General features: G+C 31.6%; 1 protein-coding gene across 2 annotated transcripts; it reads left to right on the top strand.

Moving 5' to 3' along the window:
- The first annotated feature begins 14,012 nt into the window (after nt 1–14,012).
- On the top strand, nt 14,013–16,445 carry LOC136203019 (probable fatty acyl-CoA reductase 5). Of its 2 annotated transcripts, XM_065994050.1 has the most exons (9): nt 14,013–14,177; nt 14,266–14,369; nt 14,442–14,644; nt 14,736–14,836; nt 14,933–15,125; nt 15,216–15,377; nt 15,475–15,556; nt 15,641–16,035; nt 16,153–16,445. In XM_065994050.1, exons 1-9 carry the CDS (start codon nt 14,093–14,095, stop codon nt 16,310–16,312), a joined length of 1,485 nt encoding a protein of 494 aa, XP_065850122.1. In that variant the 5' UTR covers nt 14,013–14,092; the 3' UTR covers nt 16,313–16,445. The 2 variants fall into 2 exon arrangements, with proteins under 2 accessions (XP_065850122.1, XP_065850123.1); XM_065994051.1 differs by lacking the exons at nt 15,641–16,035; nt 16,153–16,445 and having other exon boundaries at nt 15,475–15,565.
- The last annotated feature ends 5,255 nt before the right edge of the window (nt 16,446–21,700 follow it).

The following is a 21,700-nucleotide window of genomic DNA, read 5'->3' as shown; positions in this document are numbered from 1 at the left end:
AAAATCATCATTTTTTTACTTTTCTCTCTCTAAACATTAACTCTCTCTCATAAAAAAAACAAACATAAATGACTTCAAACCTAAAAAGTTGAAGGATTAAAGTTGCTAAAAATAAAATTTATTTTTTGAAATTTTTTATTATGATATTGTTATGAGCCAAATTTGGCAAAGTAAAAAAAATAACAAAATTTATAAACCACGCAGTTGTGTTTGTAACGTAAAATATTACCGGTACACATCTGTAAATCCGTGTAACCACATGACATCTACTTGTAATTAACCCTAATAATTATTCATAACGTGAAATATTATCGAATTTTATAGTAAAATCAAACTCGTCTACGAACAGGATATTAAAACTCTTTGATCACAGTTTGCATCTGCAAAATAAGAATAATTAACTTGCTTAAAGAATGAAGTATTTAGCTTTTTAGTAAAGATAAAGAGTAATTTTTTTTTATTTAAAAGTAACGAGCTTATATATAGGCGTGAAGTAACCATAATGACACTTCCACACAAAAATGATTTGAATCCTCAACTGTTTAGTCGAAGAGGCTTTAATTAGGGATGGCAACAGGTAGAGTACCCGTGGGTACCCTTACCCGTTTATTTTTTAATTATCCGTACCCGTCCCATTACCTTAACGGATATATTTTTCCATCTCATACCCTTCTCATTTAATTCGCGGGTACCCACGGGTACCCTTACCCGTTAAAAATCAATAAATAAAATAAAAAATATTACAAATTTAACAAAGTATAAATTTAATAAATCATTTATCTAAAAATTGAACAAATTGAACCTTAATCAATAAGAATAAGTAGATTAGTGGTATCACTCAATGGTTGAAAAATAAAAGATTGAGGTTTAAAATCTCAAATATTACATCTAAAAAACAATATTTTTTTAATATATAAAAGAATTATGACGGGTAACAGGTACCGGGTACCCTGGGGGTATTCCCATACCCGTCCCATTACCCTAACGGGTAATTATTTTGATCACATACCCTTCCCATACCCTTTTATACAGGGTACGGGTAGTCTCATTAGGGTCGGGTAGTGTCGGGTACCCGCGAGTACACTCTGATACGATGTCATGGAACCAATTGAACTAAAAGTTTAAACTCATAGTTAAGGCCTAATCATATATCTTATATTAATCTCTGACATAGGTATTATACTCTAATTAAGAATATATATACTTATAATAACTTATTTATAATATATTCAGAAATAACAATTTGGAATCCTTGTTATGGAAGATTTTATCGCAACCAAGATTTCCCTTTTCAAATAGGAGTGAGATTATCTTTAAAAGATCATACATTCGGTCTAATAGGTTCGTCTTGTAGAAATGTGTGATTCAATTTCATCTAGAAACCATAGAATAAGGTTACCCTAAAAAAGAAACCATAAAATAATTTGCGTCGCCCTTGAAGGGAAACGACGCAAATAAAGTCATTTTCATCACACGGTGCAAATAAGTTCTATTGGTAACATTTTCATCTGCCCCAAGCTTAGAACCGATGCATATATTTACAACATTTGTGTCAGACTAGTGTGGTTGGCCGACGCAGGTGAATGATTACATATAATTTAGCGCGACACAAATAATTCCCTAGTTTCGTCACGCTATTAATTTTGTGTGACTCAATTTTATAATTAATTTTTTTTATAACGGTAATAAATTTTATGAGAACAAATTAATTACTCATTCACTTAACCCTTATTATTTTTCCTCTCTTTCACTACATTAACCCCCAAGGCCAAGTCCAAGTCCTTGTTGTCGCACCCTAGGCCCGCGTGGGGCACGAGGTGTGCCTGATGGTTCTGTTAGTTTTTTTCTTGTTTTACCGGGAAAGCCTCTCATGGTAGGCTTTTATCTAGATTAGTGCTTGATTCGCTGCCAATCAGTTTTGCTCGGCATGAACTGAAATCCTATTTAAATTTTGGATAATCAAGTGGTTTGCGAAGTGATTTAGGTTCTATTTCTAGTCACATTTTGCCTTACCCCGTGTGGATGTAGCCTATCTCGATATGGCTTTCACCCACGGGAGGTCCGTCATGACGCTACGATACTGTTTGGATTCGAAGTCCATTGAGAAAAATACAAGCTCGACAGGACTGATGGTGGAGAAATAGTCAGCACCCGGATTTTAGGTCCGAGAATGTTACTGAGATGCCTTATGGGAAGAAAATGGGTTTGAGAAATTAGGTATGCTTAGGGAAGGTGATAACTCAGTATCTGAACTTAGACTGAGAGTTTGAATGTCTTGTTATAGTAGTGTTCACATGGATCCTGGTGACCAAATGAATTGGGTCATTCACCGTTAGATCTTGACTGATTAAATATAAGCTTTAGGATGCTTTGAAACTCCACCGTATGATTTCAACCAGCCTAGATCTAATGGTGAATAACCAAATTTCATTGTGTCTTGCTATATCTTCTGTGTATCAATATGCAAAAGAGAACCAACATCAGAGAGGGGCCAGAGACTAGCGAACGCGCTCTGATACCTAAGTGAGTTAGGTATTTAAGGAGGGTTGAAAGGTACGGACTAGTTGTGAGATAATAGTTAACGTAAAATGGAGGGTACCTATACCTGTCTATTTATAATGCTAGGGCGAAGCTCTTCTTCCTGTAGAAGTCCTGTTTATAAAAAAAAGTCCACCATGATGTGGAGTCTTTTCGCTAGCCGCATAGGTGGTTTCTATAGAGGGAAACATCCCATCGAGGCTCTTTGGTTTATCCATATGTCTTAATTACGACATGTGGCAACTGATTTAAAGGCTCCTAAGGTGTTATGTGTTGGGATCGATTTGTATGATATCATATGTCCCCCTACCCTCATTTTCCAAACCATTATAGGGTTAATTTAGAAGGGGGAGGCCAACCATATGGCTTTGCTTTTTATCTTTGATCAGTATTTAACACGTGTTTATTGTATTTCCTCGAAACTTGGCCTTCGTGTGGCACGCATAGTCGAGGTGGTTCTTTTTTCATTGGCCTTTATTGTATTTCCTCAAAACTTGGCCTTCGTGTTTATTGTATTTCCTCGAAACTTGGCCTTCATTGTATTTCCAAACTATTTTACACTTAAAAGGAGTAAAATAGTTTGGACAAAATTTTCATTTAGCACATTATGGTTTTTTATGTTGTCACTCAATTTATGCGGTTTTGCTGACGAAGGTAACTACATAGTCCTTTTTTGCGACAAAAATTACCATAAGATTCGATTTGCAAATCAGAGTAACAAAAGAAAAATGGAATTAACGCTTTAATATATGATCTTAAGTAAATTTACTGCATTAATTATCAATGTTGTAAAACCGTTGGGCGCTAGTCGAGCGAAAGGATGTTTGGGGATCAATCAGGGATTAATTGGTTTTTTTATTTTTGTATTTTATTTTATAAATGCAATTAAAATATGTATTATACTATCTAAAATTATAATATAAAATGATTTAATATAGAAAAAATATATATTTATTACAAATATCCTTAAAAACATGTAAAAATATATTTTAACGACAATATCATTGAAACAACTGAAACAAGAAAAAAAATAATGGTCGCAAGTAGTATAATTAACCCAAACTATGATATAGTGTCCTTGAAGTCTTCAACCATATGATGGAAATAATAAGAAAGCACAGTTAAACAAAATATCCGAAAATAATAAACATAATCCATAAAAAAAACCATGCGATAATGTTTAAAAATGAATTATAATAAAACAAAAAATCAAAATAATAATGAAAACAAAAAAAACATTTTTTTTTTGTTTTGCTTGCAGAAAAAATCAGAACGAATTCTTAATTTTGAGAACCTAGACAGAGCCTAAGGAGTCCTGACGGTCTTATTTATTAGCACTATTAATAATTAAATTAACCAATAAACACTTAAAAAGGTTAATTTATTCGTTCAATTGTAGCTTTGGCGCCTTTTTAGGGAGCAAGCTTTGGATTTTTAGCGAGCTTTTTTTACTAGTAAGGGATTGGATTCTCGGGTTAGCATGAAGGTTTTGGTTGGGTGTGGAAGCCGTCAAACATATATTATGGTAAGCTTAATTGCGGCGACGGTGTTTGATCCGCAACTCATCTAGTGATTCACATGAAGACTTTGCTACTAATATAATTGTGTGTACAAACTATAATATGGCCTTGGAAGCTCGCGTATCGGCAGGTTCTTGTAGAGTTGAACTCTCATGTGGTGGTGCAGTTGGTTAGTATGTGTTATTCTCATTCGCACATATATTATTGGCTTATTGATAGATATCGGGTTCACGTGAGACGTAATTAGGAAGTGGTCATTTCTCATAACTACATACCGAAAATGTAACTACTCGATCCAGAGTGGGTGGCGTATGGGTAGAAGGTCTGAGCAAGGAGCGGTTCTAAGGAATGGTGACGGAGGCACGAATGAACTGAATCCCACATTCAAAATGGAGAGAGTTACCGAAGCTTATAAGTAAAGTGCGAATCCAATACATGCAGACGCGTTTTAAAGCCATAAGGCCCAAGGTGTTCGATTTGAGCCAAAACGGACAATATCTTCATGGTATTAGGTCGGGATGTTACAATTGGTATCAGAGCCGACTCTCCACGTACGATATGTGGTTCGGGGATGAACCAGACGGAAGTTGGTGGACTTGTAACGACCCGGTTCGGAATGGGTGGCGCCGGGGTAGAAGACCTGAGCAATGAGCAATCCTAAGGAATGACGATGGGGGCAAGAATAAAAGAAATCCCACATCGGAAATAGATAGAGTGACTGAGGCTTATTAGTAAAGTGGGAATAAATACATACAGACGTGTTTTAAAGCTGTGAAGTCTAAAGTGTTGGATTTAGGTCAAAGCAATAATATTGGATCGGGATGTCACAGAAAAAGTAATCGAACTACTGATTGGTTGGTAAACTATATGAAACAATGCTATTTGAATCATCACGAATGTGATGTGTTTTCTACAAGCATCCGAACTATTTTATTTTATTTGTGGATTCGAGCGGCTCGGTTTCTGCTCCATAGTTGGGACTTAGTTTGGTGTTCTCGTTGTCGGTTGTTTTTTTCTTTACTTAATATGAGAAACATTGATTCTGACTTTTTCTATTCAAGCCAGCAATAGGAGACCTAGATTTGCGGCTGGAATCTTGGATTTCACAAACCTATTTCCAATAACAGGAACTTTCCGAGTCAATGCCCTAAAGAATAAAATTTGACAAAAAAAAAAAAAGTACTTCAGTTTTATTCTTTATGGAAATTGATTACATTTTGAAAGAACAAAAAACCCATCAAACAGTTTTGGATAAAGAAATTGAAGTTAAGTATTTAATTAACGGTTTTGATATATGCAGCCCTTAGAACTGCATATAAGCATTAAATACAAATAGAATATTCTTTTGTATTTTCAAGATGTTTATTTATTATGATTGAACTTTTAAATACACCAAAATTCATTTAATGCAATCATAAATTTTTTTATGTTTTCTATATTTGTATTAATTTTTTATTTTTTAAAAAGATGTCTGCATTTATTATTTCAACAGGTTATTTGTAACTGTGTTATTAACAGAATAAAAGTTACAAATAACCTGTCGAAATAACACAGTTACAAATAATCTGTCGAAATGATAATGTTTAAGTCTGACAGATAAAAGTTACACACAAAAAACTGTATATAACCCGTCAAAATACAATTAACTGTATGCAGATACAAACATTATCATTTTGACAGGTTATTTGTAACTGTGTTATTTCGACAGGTTATTTGTAACTTTTATTATGTTACTATTACAAATAACCTGTCGAAATTACAAATAATCTGTTGAAATAACACAGTTACAAATAACCTGTTGAAATAATAAATGCAGACATCTTTTTAAAAAATAAAAAATTAATACAAATATAGAAAATATAAAAGAATTTATGATTGCATTAAATGAATTTTGGTGTATTTAAAAGTTCAATGCATAATAAATAAACATCTTGAAAATACAAAAGAATATTTTGTTTGTATTTAATGCTTATATGCAGCCCTAAGGGCTGCATATATCAAAACCGTTTAATTAAATAATTGGTCAATGTTCAGGTCTATTAATTCAGTCGTATAACTCAGAAATTGACTTGTGCAAAATATCGTAATGTTTACTGACGGGAGAAATTTTACTCCTAACGTCTAAAATAGTAGTATAATTTTATTATTAATATTGATAGCTAAGAGAATTTTACCACGAATTTTAACGAGCTTGATCCAGTTGAGATATAATTAATTAAAATGTGTTCTCTTTTATGAATCGTGTTGTTTACACTTCACATTTGTGTTATTTTATCACTTTTTTTTTTTGGTAGAAAAGGAAAGGAAAGCAAAGCAAAACAAGCAACTACACCGGGATTAGCCTAGGAAAGCTAACCTCAATCCTATCATCTAAAAGAAGAGGAGAAAGAGCGATAGGGGGAACGGTAAGGGTAGAAACACCTAACACCCCCTCATGGCCTGCCGCCGCCAAGTGATCTGCAACACGGTTCTGCTCCCGAAAAATGTGGCTGAACTCAAGGATATCAAATGAGGGGCTAAGCCTCTTAATAGCTTTAATAAGGTTGCGGCTATGAAGACCCATGACATGACTACCCAAAATCATATTGATGGCCTCCAAGTTATCTGACTCCACAGAAAGCCTCTTAACACTCCATAGTAATAAATTATAACATATGATCAGACGTTAATTTTAAAAAAAAAAAATTAAAAAGTATATTGTCTTTTGTATGAGTTGGACAAAAAAAAAAATTAACATTTCACCAAATTTATAAATTTTAATCTCAAATTCTATTATTAAATCACAAAAAATAAGAATTTTTTTTAGAACAAATTAACATACAATTGATGTAGAATAAGGAATAAAATATCCGTGTTTTATAATAATATCTTAAATTGACTCAATATACCAATCTTAGGAGTAAAATTGATTTTGGTTACCATCCTTAGAAGTAGAAATTCACAATTTTAGATATTATGAGTAAAATTGGTTCTGATTGTAAACGTTATACATATTTTTACACCTTATATTTTTATTTTTTTTAGAGAACTTACTTTTTTTTTTTTTTTTTACGAGTATTGTTAAGTAAATCAATTTATTTTTGGCTAAACAATAATTAACCTCTTAAACTTCAACAGTTTAAGAATTGAGTCCTCATAAATTATTTTTTCAGATAGTGCCGTTGAACTTTAAGTTTCATATATATTGAGCACAACGGTTTTATTATCTAAACCATTAGTGGTTGGTTTAATATGTGTAAAAATTAAAGGGTTAATTTAAAAAAAAAAGTTATGATTTTGCTAATTTGTAGATGAGTATCTGTGATTTTTTTTGGTTGAAAAAAATGACTAAAGTTCTCGTCCATTTGTAATAAAAAACTTTTGACATTATCAATTTGAAAGTTGATTACCTCAAAATAGAAAATTCCAAGAATCAAATTTGTTTATACCTTATTTATCATGAAATCACGTATTTTATTTTTCAAAATCATTATTTTTGAAGCTTTCTCTCTCTAAAATATTCTAGCATTTACAGACGGGAACAAATTTACTCTTAACGTCTAAAATAGTGTAATTGTATCTTTAATATTGGCAGTCAAGAGAATTTTACCCCTGATTTTAACAAGTTGGGTCAGTTTGAAATATAATTCATTAAATTGTCTTCTCGATTATGAATCGTGTCGTGTACACTTCACATTTGCGTCATTTTATCACTAATTAGTAATAGATTACAACATATGATCAGATGTGAAAAAAATTTAAAAAATTTTTAGAAAATATATTTTTTGTACGAGTTGGAGAAAAAAATACAAATATTTCACCAAATTTTCAAATATTAATCTCAAATTTTATTATTACAAAAAATGTGAAATCTTTTTTTAGAACAAATTAATATGCAATTGCTGTAGAATAAGCAACAAAAAAAATGTTTTATAATAATATCTTAAATTGACCCAACATGCCAATCTGGTTGGCAAGTTATGAGTAAAATTTCATCATTTTAGACATTATGAATAAAATTACTTCTAATTGTAAATGTTTAAGATATTTTTGCACTTTTTTTTTTTAGAGAACTTACTCTTATTTTTAGAAATATTGTGTTAAGTAAATCATTTTTTTTTTGCTAAACAAACAATTAAGCCCTTGAACTTCTACGGTTAAGAATGGAGTCCTTGTAAATTTTCGCATACACAAAAATATTTTATTTTAGGTTAAATTTATTAATTAAGTCCTTAGAACTTTCAACATTTTAAAATTTAATTTTCACATATATTGAGTTCTTCATTAATGATTCTATTAGCTAAACCGTTAGTTAATGACTCATTGTATGTGAAAATAATTTTTTTACGACTTAATCGAGTATATAGTCATCACGGCTTACATATGATTTTTTTCCTATAATAATAAATAGACGGCCATGAATTGGAGGAGACTCAAATTATAATAAGTTAGTTCATTTAGGATGTTAATTAATTGTATATGAAATTAGTAATTTTTTAATTGAAAGCTTGGAGGTCGACCCAAAAGAACCAAAGCAAGATATATGAGATTAGTTAGTATAACCAATATTACTAATATACTATAACATTTTATTAGTTTTTTTTTTTTTTTTTTTTTGAAATCTAACATTTTATTAGTTATTTTCATGTATTTGTTTGGAAATGAAATTCTAAATTCTAAATTTTAAATTCAATTAATATAATGGTTGAAAGCTTACCTATGACTAGGGAGGACATGAGTTCGAATCACATCCGGATCTGGTAGAGATTTTTCTTTCTTCTTTAATGTAAGCGCATTGTGCGCAAATTTTTGTTAAAAAAATGGTGATGTTTATAATGGAACACAAAGTTATTCTCATGATTCTTTTATTTGTTTCAATTTCTTTAACATAGGTTATATGTATTCAAGAATTAGATAAATATAAATTGAAAAAAAAATTATTTATTTATTATTTTTTAAAAATAATATGTTAAGTAAGTTTCTAATTTTTTTTAGGTTCGAGAGATTATTCTTTAAATTTTTAAATTTTACACGCATTGAGTCTTTTATTAATAGTTGAGCTAATATTGCGGTTAATGAGAGACTCAATATGTATGAAAATTAAAATTAGAAGACTTAGTTTAGAAAAATAAATGATGAGTGAATCAATCCTTAAAATCTAAAAAATTTAATTGTTTAATTATGTTTAGCCTTTCTTTATTTTGACTTGGTAACAGACCTTGAATAACAATTCGTTTCTAAACTTATCTACTTTCCAAACTATCATTGATGTCTAGTATCAAGACTCAGGAACCCTTTTGGTTTATATGTTGCTGTTTGTTGTTTGATGTTGTTAGCTATTTGTTGTTTGCTGTTGCTGATATATAGCAGATATTAGTTAATTTTTCTGTTGAAATCAGGTGGTAGTTCCGAAAAATAAAAACAAACGGGCACTGTTAAGCCCAAAATATACCTAAAATATCCTACATAAATACATTAAATTTACATTGAAATCGTGCTAATTATATTCATTTGGAATACTTTTACGTCTTTATTTACTTATTTGATGCAAGGTACTTAATTATTTGGTTAAATCCAAATAGGAGCGAAAACGGAGCAAAAACGGAGCAAAAACGGAGCTAAAATGGAGGAAAAACCTAAAAAACGTACCAAGAATGCATATCAGTTAGAAGAATGCTCAAGGAGGACGAGAAGCAGTCAAGAGATAGAGAAAATTCTCTCTGTCGCGACTGAGATTTTGAGAATCTCAGTCGCGACCTACGGAAGCCAGCTCGGGAGAAAAACGAAGTTTTCACTCGTCCCTATACCCCCTGTCGCGACTGAGATTTTCAGAATCTCAATCGCGACAGCGAACCCTTCTGCACACAAAACACATGTTTTAAATCGGAAAAATGCGTCTGTTCGTTCGGATAAAAGCAACCCTTCACCAGCGGACATGACCCATCATTTACAACCCTTCAACAACTATAAATAAGTGATCCATTTCAGAAATCAAGGTTGGAAAAAGTTAGAGAAATTAGAGAAGAAAGTTATTATGTTGAGTTTCTGATTCAGAAAAGAATCAGAAAGTTAGATTTCATTTCTGTGTAAACAATCGTGCTGTACACGAATTGTTATTAGATTAGTTATAAACAGTATTAGTTTAGTTTTCATTCTGGTAGTGGACGAGATCAATCTCTATTCCGAAGATCCAACGAGAAGAATTGACGGCTGAAGCGCATGAAGTTTGACGCACCTACGGAGTTTGAGAGAAAGATTGTCAACCCGGATCTCAAAGTTTTCGTAACAATGTTATCCAAGTTTCTACTTCTCTGTTAACTTGTGAAAATTCACATTTCATTAATGATATACTTATTTATTCAATACATTCTTACTGTTGTTATTTTGGTATTGTTCTGACAAAATGATTTTCAAAATGATAAATTGGTGTTTTTATTAAAACGTTCTATTCCATCTTATTCATATAAGAACTTTGTTGAACACTTGACATATTTAGTTTTTATGGATGACATGATCGCTGATCGCGGCTTATCAGACATAAAATACTAGTTTGATTAAGGTAGGAATCACCTCAACATCAGGGGGATTTCTACGGTTCAAAGCCATTTAATTGAATAAATCGCTATATTGTTACATGTCCAAAATCTTCACAAAGTTAAAGTTGCTTTCTTTGCTTTATGAAAATGAGTTTTATACCTTCTATTTATTCCAATTACGGTAGTATCTGTCTTGTAATCAAAATCCCAAGACATAACTGTTCTCTAAACTCGATATAATACTTCTATCTAATCCTAATTTACCAAAACCAATTCCATCAATTAAACGTATTTCTTTTATTAAACCTAAACACGTGATTAAAACCGAGTCAAATAAAGTTTTAGTTAAAAAACGTTCCCTGTGGGTTCGATATCTTTTATTACTACAAGCGTATACCGTGCACTTGCGGAAATCGCTCAACAGGCACTCAATCTTTTTTGTGTATCTATGTATAATGGTTAGACTCGAAATAAATTCTTGATTTTAGATATTTCTATTAAAATTTTGATGCATTTTAAATAGGAATAACACCCACTTGGCTTCCTAAACTAAAGTTTCAAAGTCAATTATGATTTTAAACTATCAAAATCAACAATTATGTCCTAGAACTAAGTAAAAATCATCAATTGAGTTATCATTCTAAACAAAAATTATTAATTGAGTTATTATCGAAAATCATTCGATTGAACAATTTCAGACTCTATTCCCCAAACTCATTTTGAGCCAACACAAAAATTCATTACATTCTATATCAAATAATCACAGTTTCTTATTTTAAGATATGATAAGGGATTAATTGATAATTTTGTTTAACTCAGGAGATAATTAATGATTTTGATATTTGAAGTTTTAATTTAAGGGTGAAATCAATGTCATGCTCCTTTTATTTATTTTTATTTTTATTATTTTTTTGGTTACAATGGATGAGCTAACTCCGAGAAAACACCAAAAAACATACCAACCATTAAAGACAGGTCATTCTGGGAAGTCCATAAACACAAAAATCTAAAAAAAGAATGTCCTAGATGTCTATAGGAGACGCATCACACTTGTGAAGATCTAAACTTAAACTCCCAGCGTAGTTTGCCATCCAATCAGCTGCCCATGTTCCCTTCCCGTAGGATATGAATGAGCCGCACCTCCCAATCTCTATCATATAGATCACGACAAGCCATAATAAGTCAAGAAAAACGATGCCGTTGAACCACCTCATGACTAACAAGCCGAATTATTACAAAAGAGTCCATTTTGAAAACTACCTTGCGGTAGTACCTAGCCCATACGTACTTGAGGTCAAAATACAAACCACATAGTTCTACCAGTAATGCGGTGCAAAAACCAAGATTCACCGCCATATCTCGTAAAAAACTGACCAATGTCATGATCCTTTTAAATATTACGTAATATATAAAATTCAAATTTCTATATATGGTAACATTGTTCAAAGTTGTAAGACGTGCTTTTTTTTTTTTTTTTTATTCGAATGGGAACCTAGCCCCACATGGAGATCCCAATGACGTGACTTTTCTTTCACCAATCAAATTCTTCACTTCGTAAAATATTCCAAATTAAACAAAATAAATTCAAATATAGAAAATGGTAAGTAAATCTCTATCATCAGTTCCTACCCAACGAGCCGAACCGAACCTGACTTGGCTGGGCTCGGCTCGAGAATAAAAAAGGTTCGGCGAGCTCGAAGCTCGTCGAGCTTGGATTTTCTAAGCTCGGCTCGAGCTCGACACAAGTTCGGCTCGAGCTCGATTCTTTTCGAGCCAGCTCGAGCTCGTTTGGTTTTTACATTTTTGAGCTTGTAATCGGCTCGGTTCGAAAAAAGCTCGTGATTCGGTTCGAGTTTAAAGTTCAAATTTAATGTTGTAGGGTTTCTTTCTATTTTAATTTTTAAAAATAAATTTTTTTATGCTTGGCCCAAGTTTAAAACGTGTTGGATTTGGGTAAATTATGTATGGGTCAAAACAATTGTGATAATTTATTAATGGACTTATACTTATGACTCTTAATAAAATTTAAAAATTAAAATTATTGAAATATGTATGTATATCTATATAATTAAGAATTGGTAAAATATATATTAAAAAATAATCGAGCTTGCTCGCGAACTTTCGAGTCGAACCTAAGAAAGCTCGTGTTTTGACTTGTTAATCTTCGAGTCGATCTAGAACTCGAGCCGAACCCAATCGAACCGAGCTTTGACCGAGCCGAACTCGAACTGTTTGCGGACTACATAGGCTCATTGGCACCCTACTTCCTACTAGATTCAATTTGAAAGAAAAAGTATTATTTATATATTTCTTTTACCTTATTCCAAAATTTTAATTACTTAGATTAAAATATTATAAATTTAAGTGTATTTGATAACTGTTATTTTACGGTTATTTAAATTATTCAAGGAATAAAGTATAAAAATATTTCTAATTATAAACAGTTAAGAGCAATTTTATCTGTAATAGTGGATGCCAAAAACAACTTTACCCCTAACATTGACAATTGGCAAGTTGGTTCAATTTGATAATAATCCATCACACGGACATCTCATTAATAAATCTTGTCATTTATACTTCAAATATGCGTCATTTTATCATTTATTATAACATATTATAAATATATGAATAAATTATATTGTATTTATTTGAGTTAGAGATATTAAGTCACAAAAAAATGTGAATTCCTTTTAGAACTAACTGATATGAAAATGAGACAAAATAAAAAATAAAATATTTATGTTTCATAATAATGTCGAAAATTTATCCAACTTACCCGTGTTAAAGGTAAAATTTGAAAAACATTAATTTCCAATTCTATTATTAAATCACAAGAAAATGCGATTTTTTTTAGAACTAACTGAGATGTAACACGTGTAGAATAAGAAACAAAATATTTAATTTTTATAATAATGTCTAAAATTGATCAAATTTGCCAATATTAAAGATAAAATTTAGAAGTAAAATCGGCGGATTTTATACGTTAAAAGTAATCCTCACTATCAACATTAGGTTTGTACATTCTTTCATTATTCTATTAAGTTAAAAAATTACTTATTTTATTTTCATAAGTGAAAATATATATATATATATATATCTCCTACTATGAAAGTTCATCCTATGGCAAATTGACACTATTGTATAGTATTAATTTTTATAACATAAAGTACTTCAAATATGACCGCAGAATACTTTGAACCTATTTGAGTTGAACTTATCTGTACAGTTTTATTTTTAATCAAAAAGTATACTTTTCAAGAGACTTTTTTTAATTCTTTCTATAAAAATATAAAATAAGAGTAAGTCTTGTCTTTGAGAAATCAATTTGGAATAATTGACCATTCATATAAGATGGGCAAGACTTTGATTAATTTAATCCATAATCTCTACTATATATAGACCCTTCTCATGCTTCTCATTTCCACAACTTACACAGCAAATTCATCAGTTCAGAATTAATATTTCTTTCGCAATTTATTCATTAATTTATTTTTTTATTCAATCCATTAATTGATTACAATGGCAGCTGAGTTAGGAAGCATTACTGAGTTCCTTGAAAATAAAACCTTTTTGGTCACTGGTGCTACTGGTTATCTTGCAAAGAGTATGTATTTATATATTCAATTCATTCATTTTAATCCTTTTTTATTTTCAGTGAAATTAATTGATTTTGTTTGATTAATTTGGTGCAGTTTTCGTGGAGAAAATATTAAGAGTTCAACCGAATGTGAAGAAAATGTATCTTCTTTTACGAGCTTCCGATGCTAAATCTGCTATGCGACGTTTACAAGAAGATGTATTTACCCTCACTATAGCTTTAAATATTTATTAATTTCTTGACATTAGTATTAACTAATTATATAATCAGGTGGTAGAGAAGGAATTGTTTAAGGTTCTGAGAGAGAAACATTGTGAAAATCTGAATTCGTTCATATCAGAAAAAGTTAGAGCTGTTGCTGGAGATATTAGTTGTGATGATTTAGGAATTAAAGATTCTTCTTTGAATGATGAACTATTGAAAGAAGTTGATTATGTAGTCAACTGTGCTGCCTCAACCAACTTCAATGAAAGGTATTTAATAATTTTAATTGTAATTATAATGAATACTTAATTCTTAATTAATCAAAACTAACTAACTCTTTTGTTTTTGGGGATTTTGAAGATATGATGTTGCATTAGGCATTAACACATTTGGAGCTTTGAATGTCATGAACTTTGCAAAGAAATGTCACAAAGTCAAGATGCTTGTTCATGTCTCTACTGGTAATTAATTAATTAATTAAGTCCTTTGATTAGTTAATTCATCTTCAAATTAATTAAGTTTCCAATAATAGTATTAATTAAATATTTTCATTGCAGCTTATGTATGTGGAGAAGATGGAGGATTAATACTAGAGAAGCCATTATCATTAGGAAAATCAAAGAATGGAAGTACCAAAGTAGAAATTGAAGTTGAAAAAAAATTGGTACAAGAAAAATTGGATCAACTACTATCTGAAAACGCTTCACAGAAAGCTACTGCAATAGCTATGAAAAAATTGGGTCTCGAAAGGTAATTATTTATTAAGGAATAAGTAATTATATTGCGAGATTATATATGATCAATAGTTTAAAATAATTAATATTTGTTTATTAATTATAGGGCAAAACTACATGGATGGCCAAACACGTATGTATTCTCAAAAGCAATGTCAGAGATGCATTTAGTAGCTTCGAAAGACAATCTTCCTCTTGTTATCATTCGTCCATCTATGATCATTAGTACTTACCAAGAACCATTTCCTGGTTGGATCGAAGGTGCAAAGTAAGTACAACTTCATTTGAAGAGAACATTTAATAATTAACTCAGCAATTTTAAACAAATGAATGTGAATAATTTTTTGTTGATTTGAATATGACAGAACCATTGATAGTGTGATTGCTGCCTACGGAAAAGGTAGATTGGAATGTTTTGTTTACAATCCAGAGACAGTCTATGATCTGGTGAGCTAATCTTAATTATATTTGTATAGTCTAATTAATGATTAACTGAAATAAATAAATAAATGAGAAATCGGGATGATGCAGATTCCGGCTGATATGGTGGTGAATAATATGATAGTAGCCATGGTAGCAAGAGAGAAGAAATATTCAACAGAAATAGTGTACCAAAGTGGATCGTCATCGAGAAATCAAGTCACCTTATCAAATATTGATGACTTTATGTATCGTTACTTCTCTGCAAACCCATTGTTCGAAAAAGATGGAAAACCAATTCAATATCGCAATCTCACTCTTATCAACTCTATGTCCGCCTACCGTCTGTACTTGGCTATTCAATATATCTTACCTTTCAAGGCATTGCAATTAGCATCTAGCTTCTCAAAGAGATACGAAGATATGTATATGACTCTCGGTCTCAAGATAAGACTGCTCACGAGATTCGTTGAATTTTACAAACCATATACCTACTTAATGGGCATGTAAGAATTCTTAATTAACCTTAATTACAATATCACTAATTTAATTGTGCTTTATCAAACTTCTATATATGATTTTTTATATAATGTTTAATTTTTGATTTTATTTTTGTGATGCAGTTTTGATGACACAAATTCAGAAAATCTGAGGAAAGCATTGAGGGAAACATGTCCAAATAATGAGGCAGAAGTATTTAACTTTGATCCAACTACAGTTGACTGGAATGATTTCGTTGTTGGTTCTCATATTCCTGGTCTTGTCAAATATGGAATGAATTAAATTACAGCATTAAATACTTAAAGTAATTAATCAATTAGTTTATATATTAATTGGTTAAATCAACAATGAGTTGATAGTACCATAAATTTTATTTCATTTCATTTGTAATTTATGAAAATAAAAGTGTTCAGAAGTTTGTTTTCTTTGTTAATAAAGAATCTAATGTTCATATAATTCTAATTGTCTATTTTATGGTTTGTGGTTTCCCCAAGGATTACGCTAGGGTTTGTATGGTTGGGCACAGTTCGGTCCAAGTCGAGGATTCATGAATCTCCAGTATTAGCTTTAAATTCGGAGATTAATAAAAGGAAATCTCTAGGATTGGATTGAAAGAATAAAATCTCCAGAATTGAATTGTTCCAAAATTTCAGTCCAGTCCAGTTCGGGGATTCGGAGATTCAGTTCCGGTCCAATCCAATATAATTTTTCGGTGATTCAGATAAATATCTAATACTTTAAGTCCTAAAAAATAAATTAAAAATTTAATTTACAAGATAATAAAATATAGAATTTTATTATCTTACATAACTTGAAATAAATAATATTTTTTTAGGAAGTACACAACATTCATTAAAAGTTACAGTAGACAACAAGGCTAAAAAAACCCACAAAATCAAAGTATTAAAAGTTACAGTAGACAACGAGGCTAAAAAAACCTACAAAATCAAAGTTACAAAATAACAAATCGATAAAAACAAACACTTTAATTCAAAAAAGACAACACTTCATTAGCAAAATATGATCAGACCACAATCTCTCTAATCATCATCCCAATTTGTAATTGAATCTTCTTAACACAACAAATTCCTTGTTTTCCAAAGGAAAGGCAGTAAAAGCCAAACATCAACCTAAACATATAAAATTTATCATATTAGTGAATCAACAAATGTTAAATTAATTAGCTTTCACTTCAATAAAATTAATCAACACACTAGCAAAAAGTAAAAGGAAAAAAATATGCTTACCAAAGTAAAATAAAACTATAAAATATAATTGCTAAGTAAATATTACATTCTTCAATAGCTTCAAGATCTTCAACTTCTTCTTCATGCTTGAAAGCTTGAGTTCAAGTTTTCAACCAATCTTGACAACAAATCAAAACTGCAACTGTAGCATTAGTTAAAGAACTCCTAAATTGATCCAAAGTTCTACCACTTGTGCTAAACGTAGATTCAGAAGCCACAATTGAGCATTAAATTGCAAAAACATCTTTTACAACTTTGGATAAAGCAGGATATCACATAACGTTAACCTTCCACCACAATAGAAGGTCAAACTCAATTACATATTTTTCAGGTGCCTCATTGACATATCTTTCTCATTCTCCCTCAATTGACATATCTTATCAATATTCAAAAAATAATCATCAATCTCATCATCAATGTCTTCATCCGCTTCATCCAAACTAGAAGAATGTGCTCCAAGATTGACATTTTCTTGCACATTTTGCACTATATACTCATCTAACAATACAATAATAATCTTTGTGACTTGTGCCACCAACTCATTAGCATCGCTCTCACTATAAAATTCAGTGTAGTTAGCCATCAAGTACTTAATTTTATACCTTGGGTCAAAAACCACCGATACAAAACGCATCACATTCATTGGGTTAAACTTCTAATATTTGTTACTTAATTAAATGGTTAATAAGAAGTAGAATGGATCCAGATGGTTAAGACGATTGACAATGTTTCATTTGGTTAGGTGTTTGATTCTCAATGTCTACATTTAGATAAATATTTATCATTTCATTTTATAAATGGGTATTAATCAGGATAACTTTTATAACTATATAATAATGTTATACCTCATTAATCTTATTAGTAAATTATACATTTATATTATTGTAATTAGTTTACCAAACCTTACAAAATATATAACTATATATTATATAACATTTCTCTTTATATATAATATATATATATATATATATAGTATTTATTTTATAATAATATCAAATAATATCATTTAAAATTAAATTAAAAAAAATATAGAGTGGAAATAAAATTAATGTATGAAATATAAATTTATTATTGTTAAACTTTCGGTTATTTCAGTCCAGTTCAGTCCAATCCGATCCATTTCGGTTATCGGTCCGGTGCTGGATAAATTTTGGTCCAGTTCGGTCCAGTTCTTTGACGAAAAGTCAACGGTCCAATCCAGTTCGGTTCTCCAACAAAAGTCAACGGCCCGGTCCAATTCCGGAGTTTTTTTCCTCGGATATTCGGTCCGGTCTAGTATTTCCAGGATCCGCGCCCAGCCCTAAGGGTTTGCATGACACTATTTATATACAGTAGAACTTCTATAAATTAATAATGTTGGGACCATAAAATTTTATTAATTTATAGAGATATTAATTTATCGAGAATTAATTTAGTGAATTGGACCAATTCGGGACTAAAAGAAATTATTATTTTAAAAAGGTTATGAATTTTTCGAGTATTAATTTATGAAGGTTTTACTGTATATTACTGTAAAATTTTGTGATTAATACAAGTGAAGATGAATTCTCACATTGTTGGGCTTTGGAGACTAATAGATAGGCCTAATTTAAGCGATAGGTCCAACTTCAGCGATCCAATTGAGTGGTATAAATATAGCCTATTTCTTTGTAATCCGCATCTCGAAAATTATAGTGAAATATCCTGGAGTGGTAGTGCCCCCATATGTAGTCATTCAAACTGAGTGGCGAACTGGGTAAACAATTCTTACGTGTTTATTTGTGTTTCGCTTATCGTAATTGCATTAGTTCCTAACACACATGATATCAGAGCCATCTAGGTTTTAAACATCAAAACTAAGATGACGTCAAACTTCTACCACCTATTCTTCTTCCTTGACATTGATTAACTCCACTATGCGATGGCCTATAGTAAATCAATCTCACCCTTTTTTCATTAATGTTTTTTCCAAATATCTCTAATAACCTTTGTGTTAAGTTAATTTCAAAAAATTTCTTATTACGGCAAACATAACTCATGTTAGTGATGAAAGGATGTGGTTTATTTTCACATGTCGATGAAAATGTCATTCCTTCGGCTTTCGGAATTTCTCATTTATTTATCTACTAGGAGTTTCTAGTATAACTAGGAATACAAGTAATATAATTACTTAACATACAAGTTACTAATCCTTATCATTCCCATTCGAATTGTACAGGTTGGGACCGAAATGTAAGTTTATCTCACAACATCTGAAACCGTCCATATACAATGGTTTGCTAAAAACATTAGTTTTCTGATCTGTAGTGGAAATATAAAGCACAATAAGAGCCTTTGCCCGAACCTTAACACAAAAAATATAAATCGCTTTCCAAATGTTTACTATGACTATGAAATGCAAGATTTTCTATCAAATATATCACACAAAATTGACAAACAGCGCCGCGGCTGCTGCTCTAGCCTTTATGACAGACGCATCCTTGATCAGCTTCGTTTAAGTCCAAGACTACCACCGACGCCAAATATTATTTGTGTTCGTTGGATAGCCCCTCCCCGCTTGTGGCTGAAGGTTAACACGGATGGCTGAGCTCTAGGATCACCTGGTCGTGCGGGAGTGGGAGGAATTTTTAGAACCTGTCGCGGGTTTGCACGGGGTGCTTCTCGTTTTCCATTGCGTCGGCACCAGCTCACATTGCTGAACTACAGGCGGTAGCTTTTGCGGTGGATACAGCTTGGGAATGTGGTTGGCATAGGCTTTGGATTGAGTCCGACTCTACCTATGTGGTGCATCTTCTTCAACAGCGCTCATCGGACGGCTGTCCTCTCGGATACTCAGCCTTCATTATAAAATAAATATCACACAAAATTGGTGGAGACCAAACTAGAAAACCACAATTTCTTCCATTGATATTTGTTCGAACCTATCTCCCAATTCGTAGAGACCAAACTAGAAGATTGAGAAATTGTATATTGCTTACAAGATGACCAAGAAAGAAGACATTTTACAAGAATTTCGATCATTCTGATCACCACACCCGTTAGCATAAGCGAAACATTATAGTTGACCAATCCGTCCACCTATACCTAGAAAAATACCAATCGACTGATTACTATTCAATTAGTAACTCGACACACGTTTCAGTGTAATGGGAATCCTGAGGTGCTTCAATGTACTATGCAATATTATCAACCAAGAGATACCCAATCGAGTAAAAGTTTAAGATTGCAGAATCTTCGTTACCATCCCGGATCAAGTAGAATTTTACCTTCATGAGAATGGAGTTTCTCAATTGGGTTCGTGATGCAGGCACTTAGTCAACAACAAGTGAGGAGATGAGTGGTGGATAAAGTCGGGTCAAATGGGCAACACACCACATCAAAGAGAAGACTCTTTGCTTAAAAACAAGTCCATACGTCGTGTGGATTTTAAAATTCAACATCAGAGACTTAGCATCAAGCCCACACGCCGTGTGTACTTTCGAAATGAATCCTACACGTTGTGTGGGCTCTTTAAAAGCCTTGCAGATCAGATTTGACCCTCACTCTAGCTTTCTTCTTATTACAAGTTTTCCACTCCTTATTTACAAGTTTACCACCCCTCTACCCTTACATCATTTTAACCTTAACCTTATGCCTTTAATTATTTATGTAAATTTGGTCTTTATGTAATTTTATTTTTTAGGGTTTGAGATGATATAAATTCATCTCTTTCATTTGTAATGTTTAACTTTATCAATCAAATTATATTTTCTCTTTGAGAGCTTGTGTTAGGGTTCTTCCCTTCTACAATGGGAATTTCACGATTCCTACGAGTTTAGCTCGCAAATATTGGGATTAACTCCTTCTAGTTTAGCAAGATAAGAAACCTTTTGTTGATTTACAATCAACTCATTTGTCACCAATATGTATCCGTTGTTATTAGGTCGATCATTTTTCTAAGGGAGACTTCTTCGATAATGGTTCAACCGAGTTTTCACAAGCATTAAGGGAATTTGCAGCCAAGAGCCTTGAAGAATGGGAAGCCAAATTTAGATGGATGGACTTCAATCTTGCCGAGACAATAAGAAAGAAAAGATAAAACATGGAATACGAAGACATGAGGAACCTGAAGAAGCCGACAATGACACCATAGAGCTCAACATAGAAGAAATGAATAAGACCTAATGTTGCCTCCTAACGAGTCTTCACTAATATTTCCTCCATTGCACATTCAAGAGGTAATCCCTACACTTTCAATTTCTCATGTTGGAGTTATGGGTAATCAAATTACTAATGAGAAGTTGGGTGTTTGTGATGTGGATGATGATTTAGATTCTCATTATGAGTTAGTAGATTGTGAATAAAGATTTAAATTCATGTCTAAATAAGGAGGAAGGAGTGTTAGTATGTGGGAACATTGAGGAAGCTCAAGTTGAAAAGGGTGCACACTATGTATTTGATGAAA

This window comes from Euphorbia lathyris, chromosome 8 (assembly GCF_963576675.1).
Source record: "Euphorbia lathyris chromosome 8, ddEupLath1.1, whole genome shotgun sequence".
Classification (NCBI taxonomy): Eukaryota; Viridiplantae; Streptophyta; class Magnoliopsida; order Malpighiales; family Euphorbiaceae; genus Euphorbia; species Euphorbia lathyris.
The sequence above is the reverse complement of the archived record's forward strand: the minus strand, read 5'-3'. Positions and strand labels throughout refer to the sequence as shown.

Bases quoted from the DNA above. Each gene is read 5' to 3' on its own strand.
- LOC136203019 (XM_065994050.1), top strand. From the start codon at position 14,093: ATGGCAGCTGAGTTAGGAAGCATTACTGAGTTCCTTGAAAATAAAACC. The intron at 14,645-14,735 runs GTATTTAATAAT...GGGATTTTGAAG, and splicing joins TCAACCAACTTCAATGAAAG to ATATGATGTTGCATTAGGCA. The intron at 14,837-14,932 runs GTAATTAATTAA...TTTTCATTGCAG, and splicing joins GCTTGTTCATGTCTCTACTG to CTTATGTATGTGGAGAAGAT.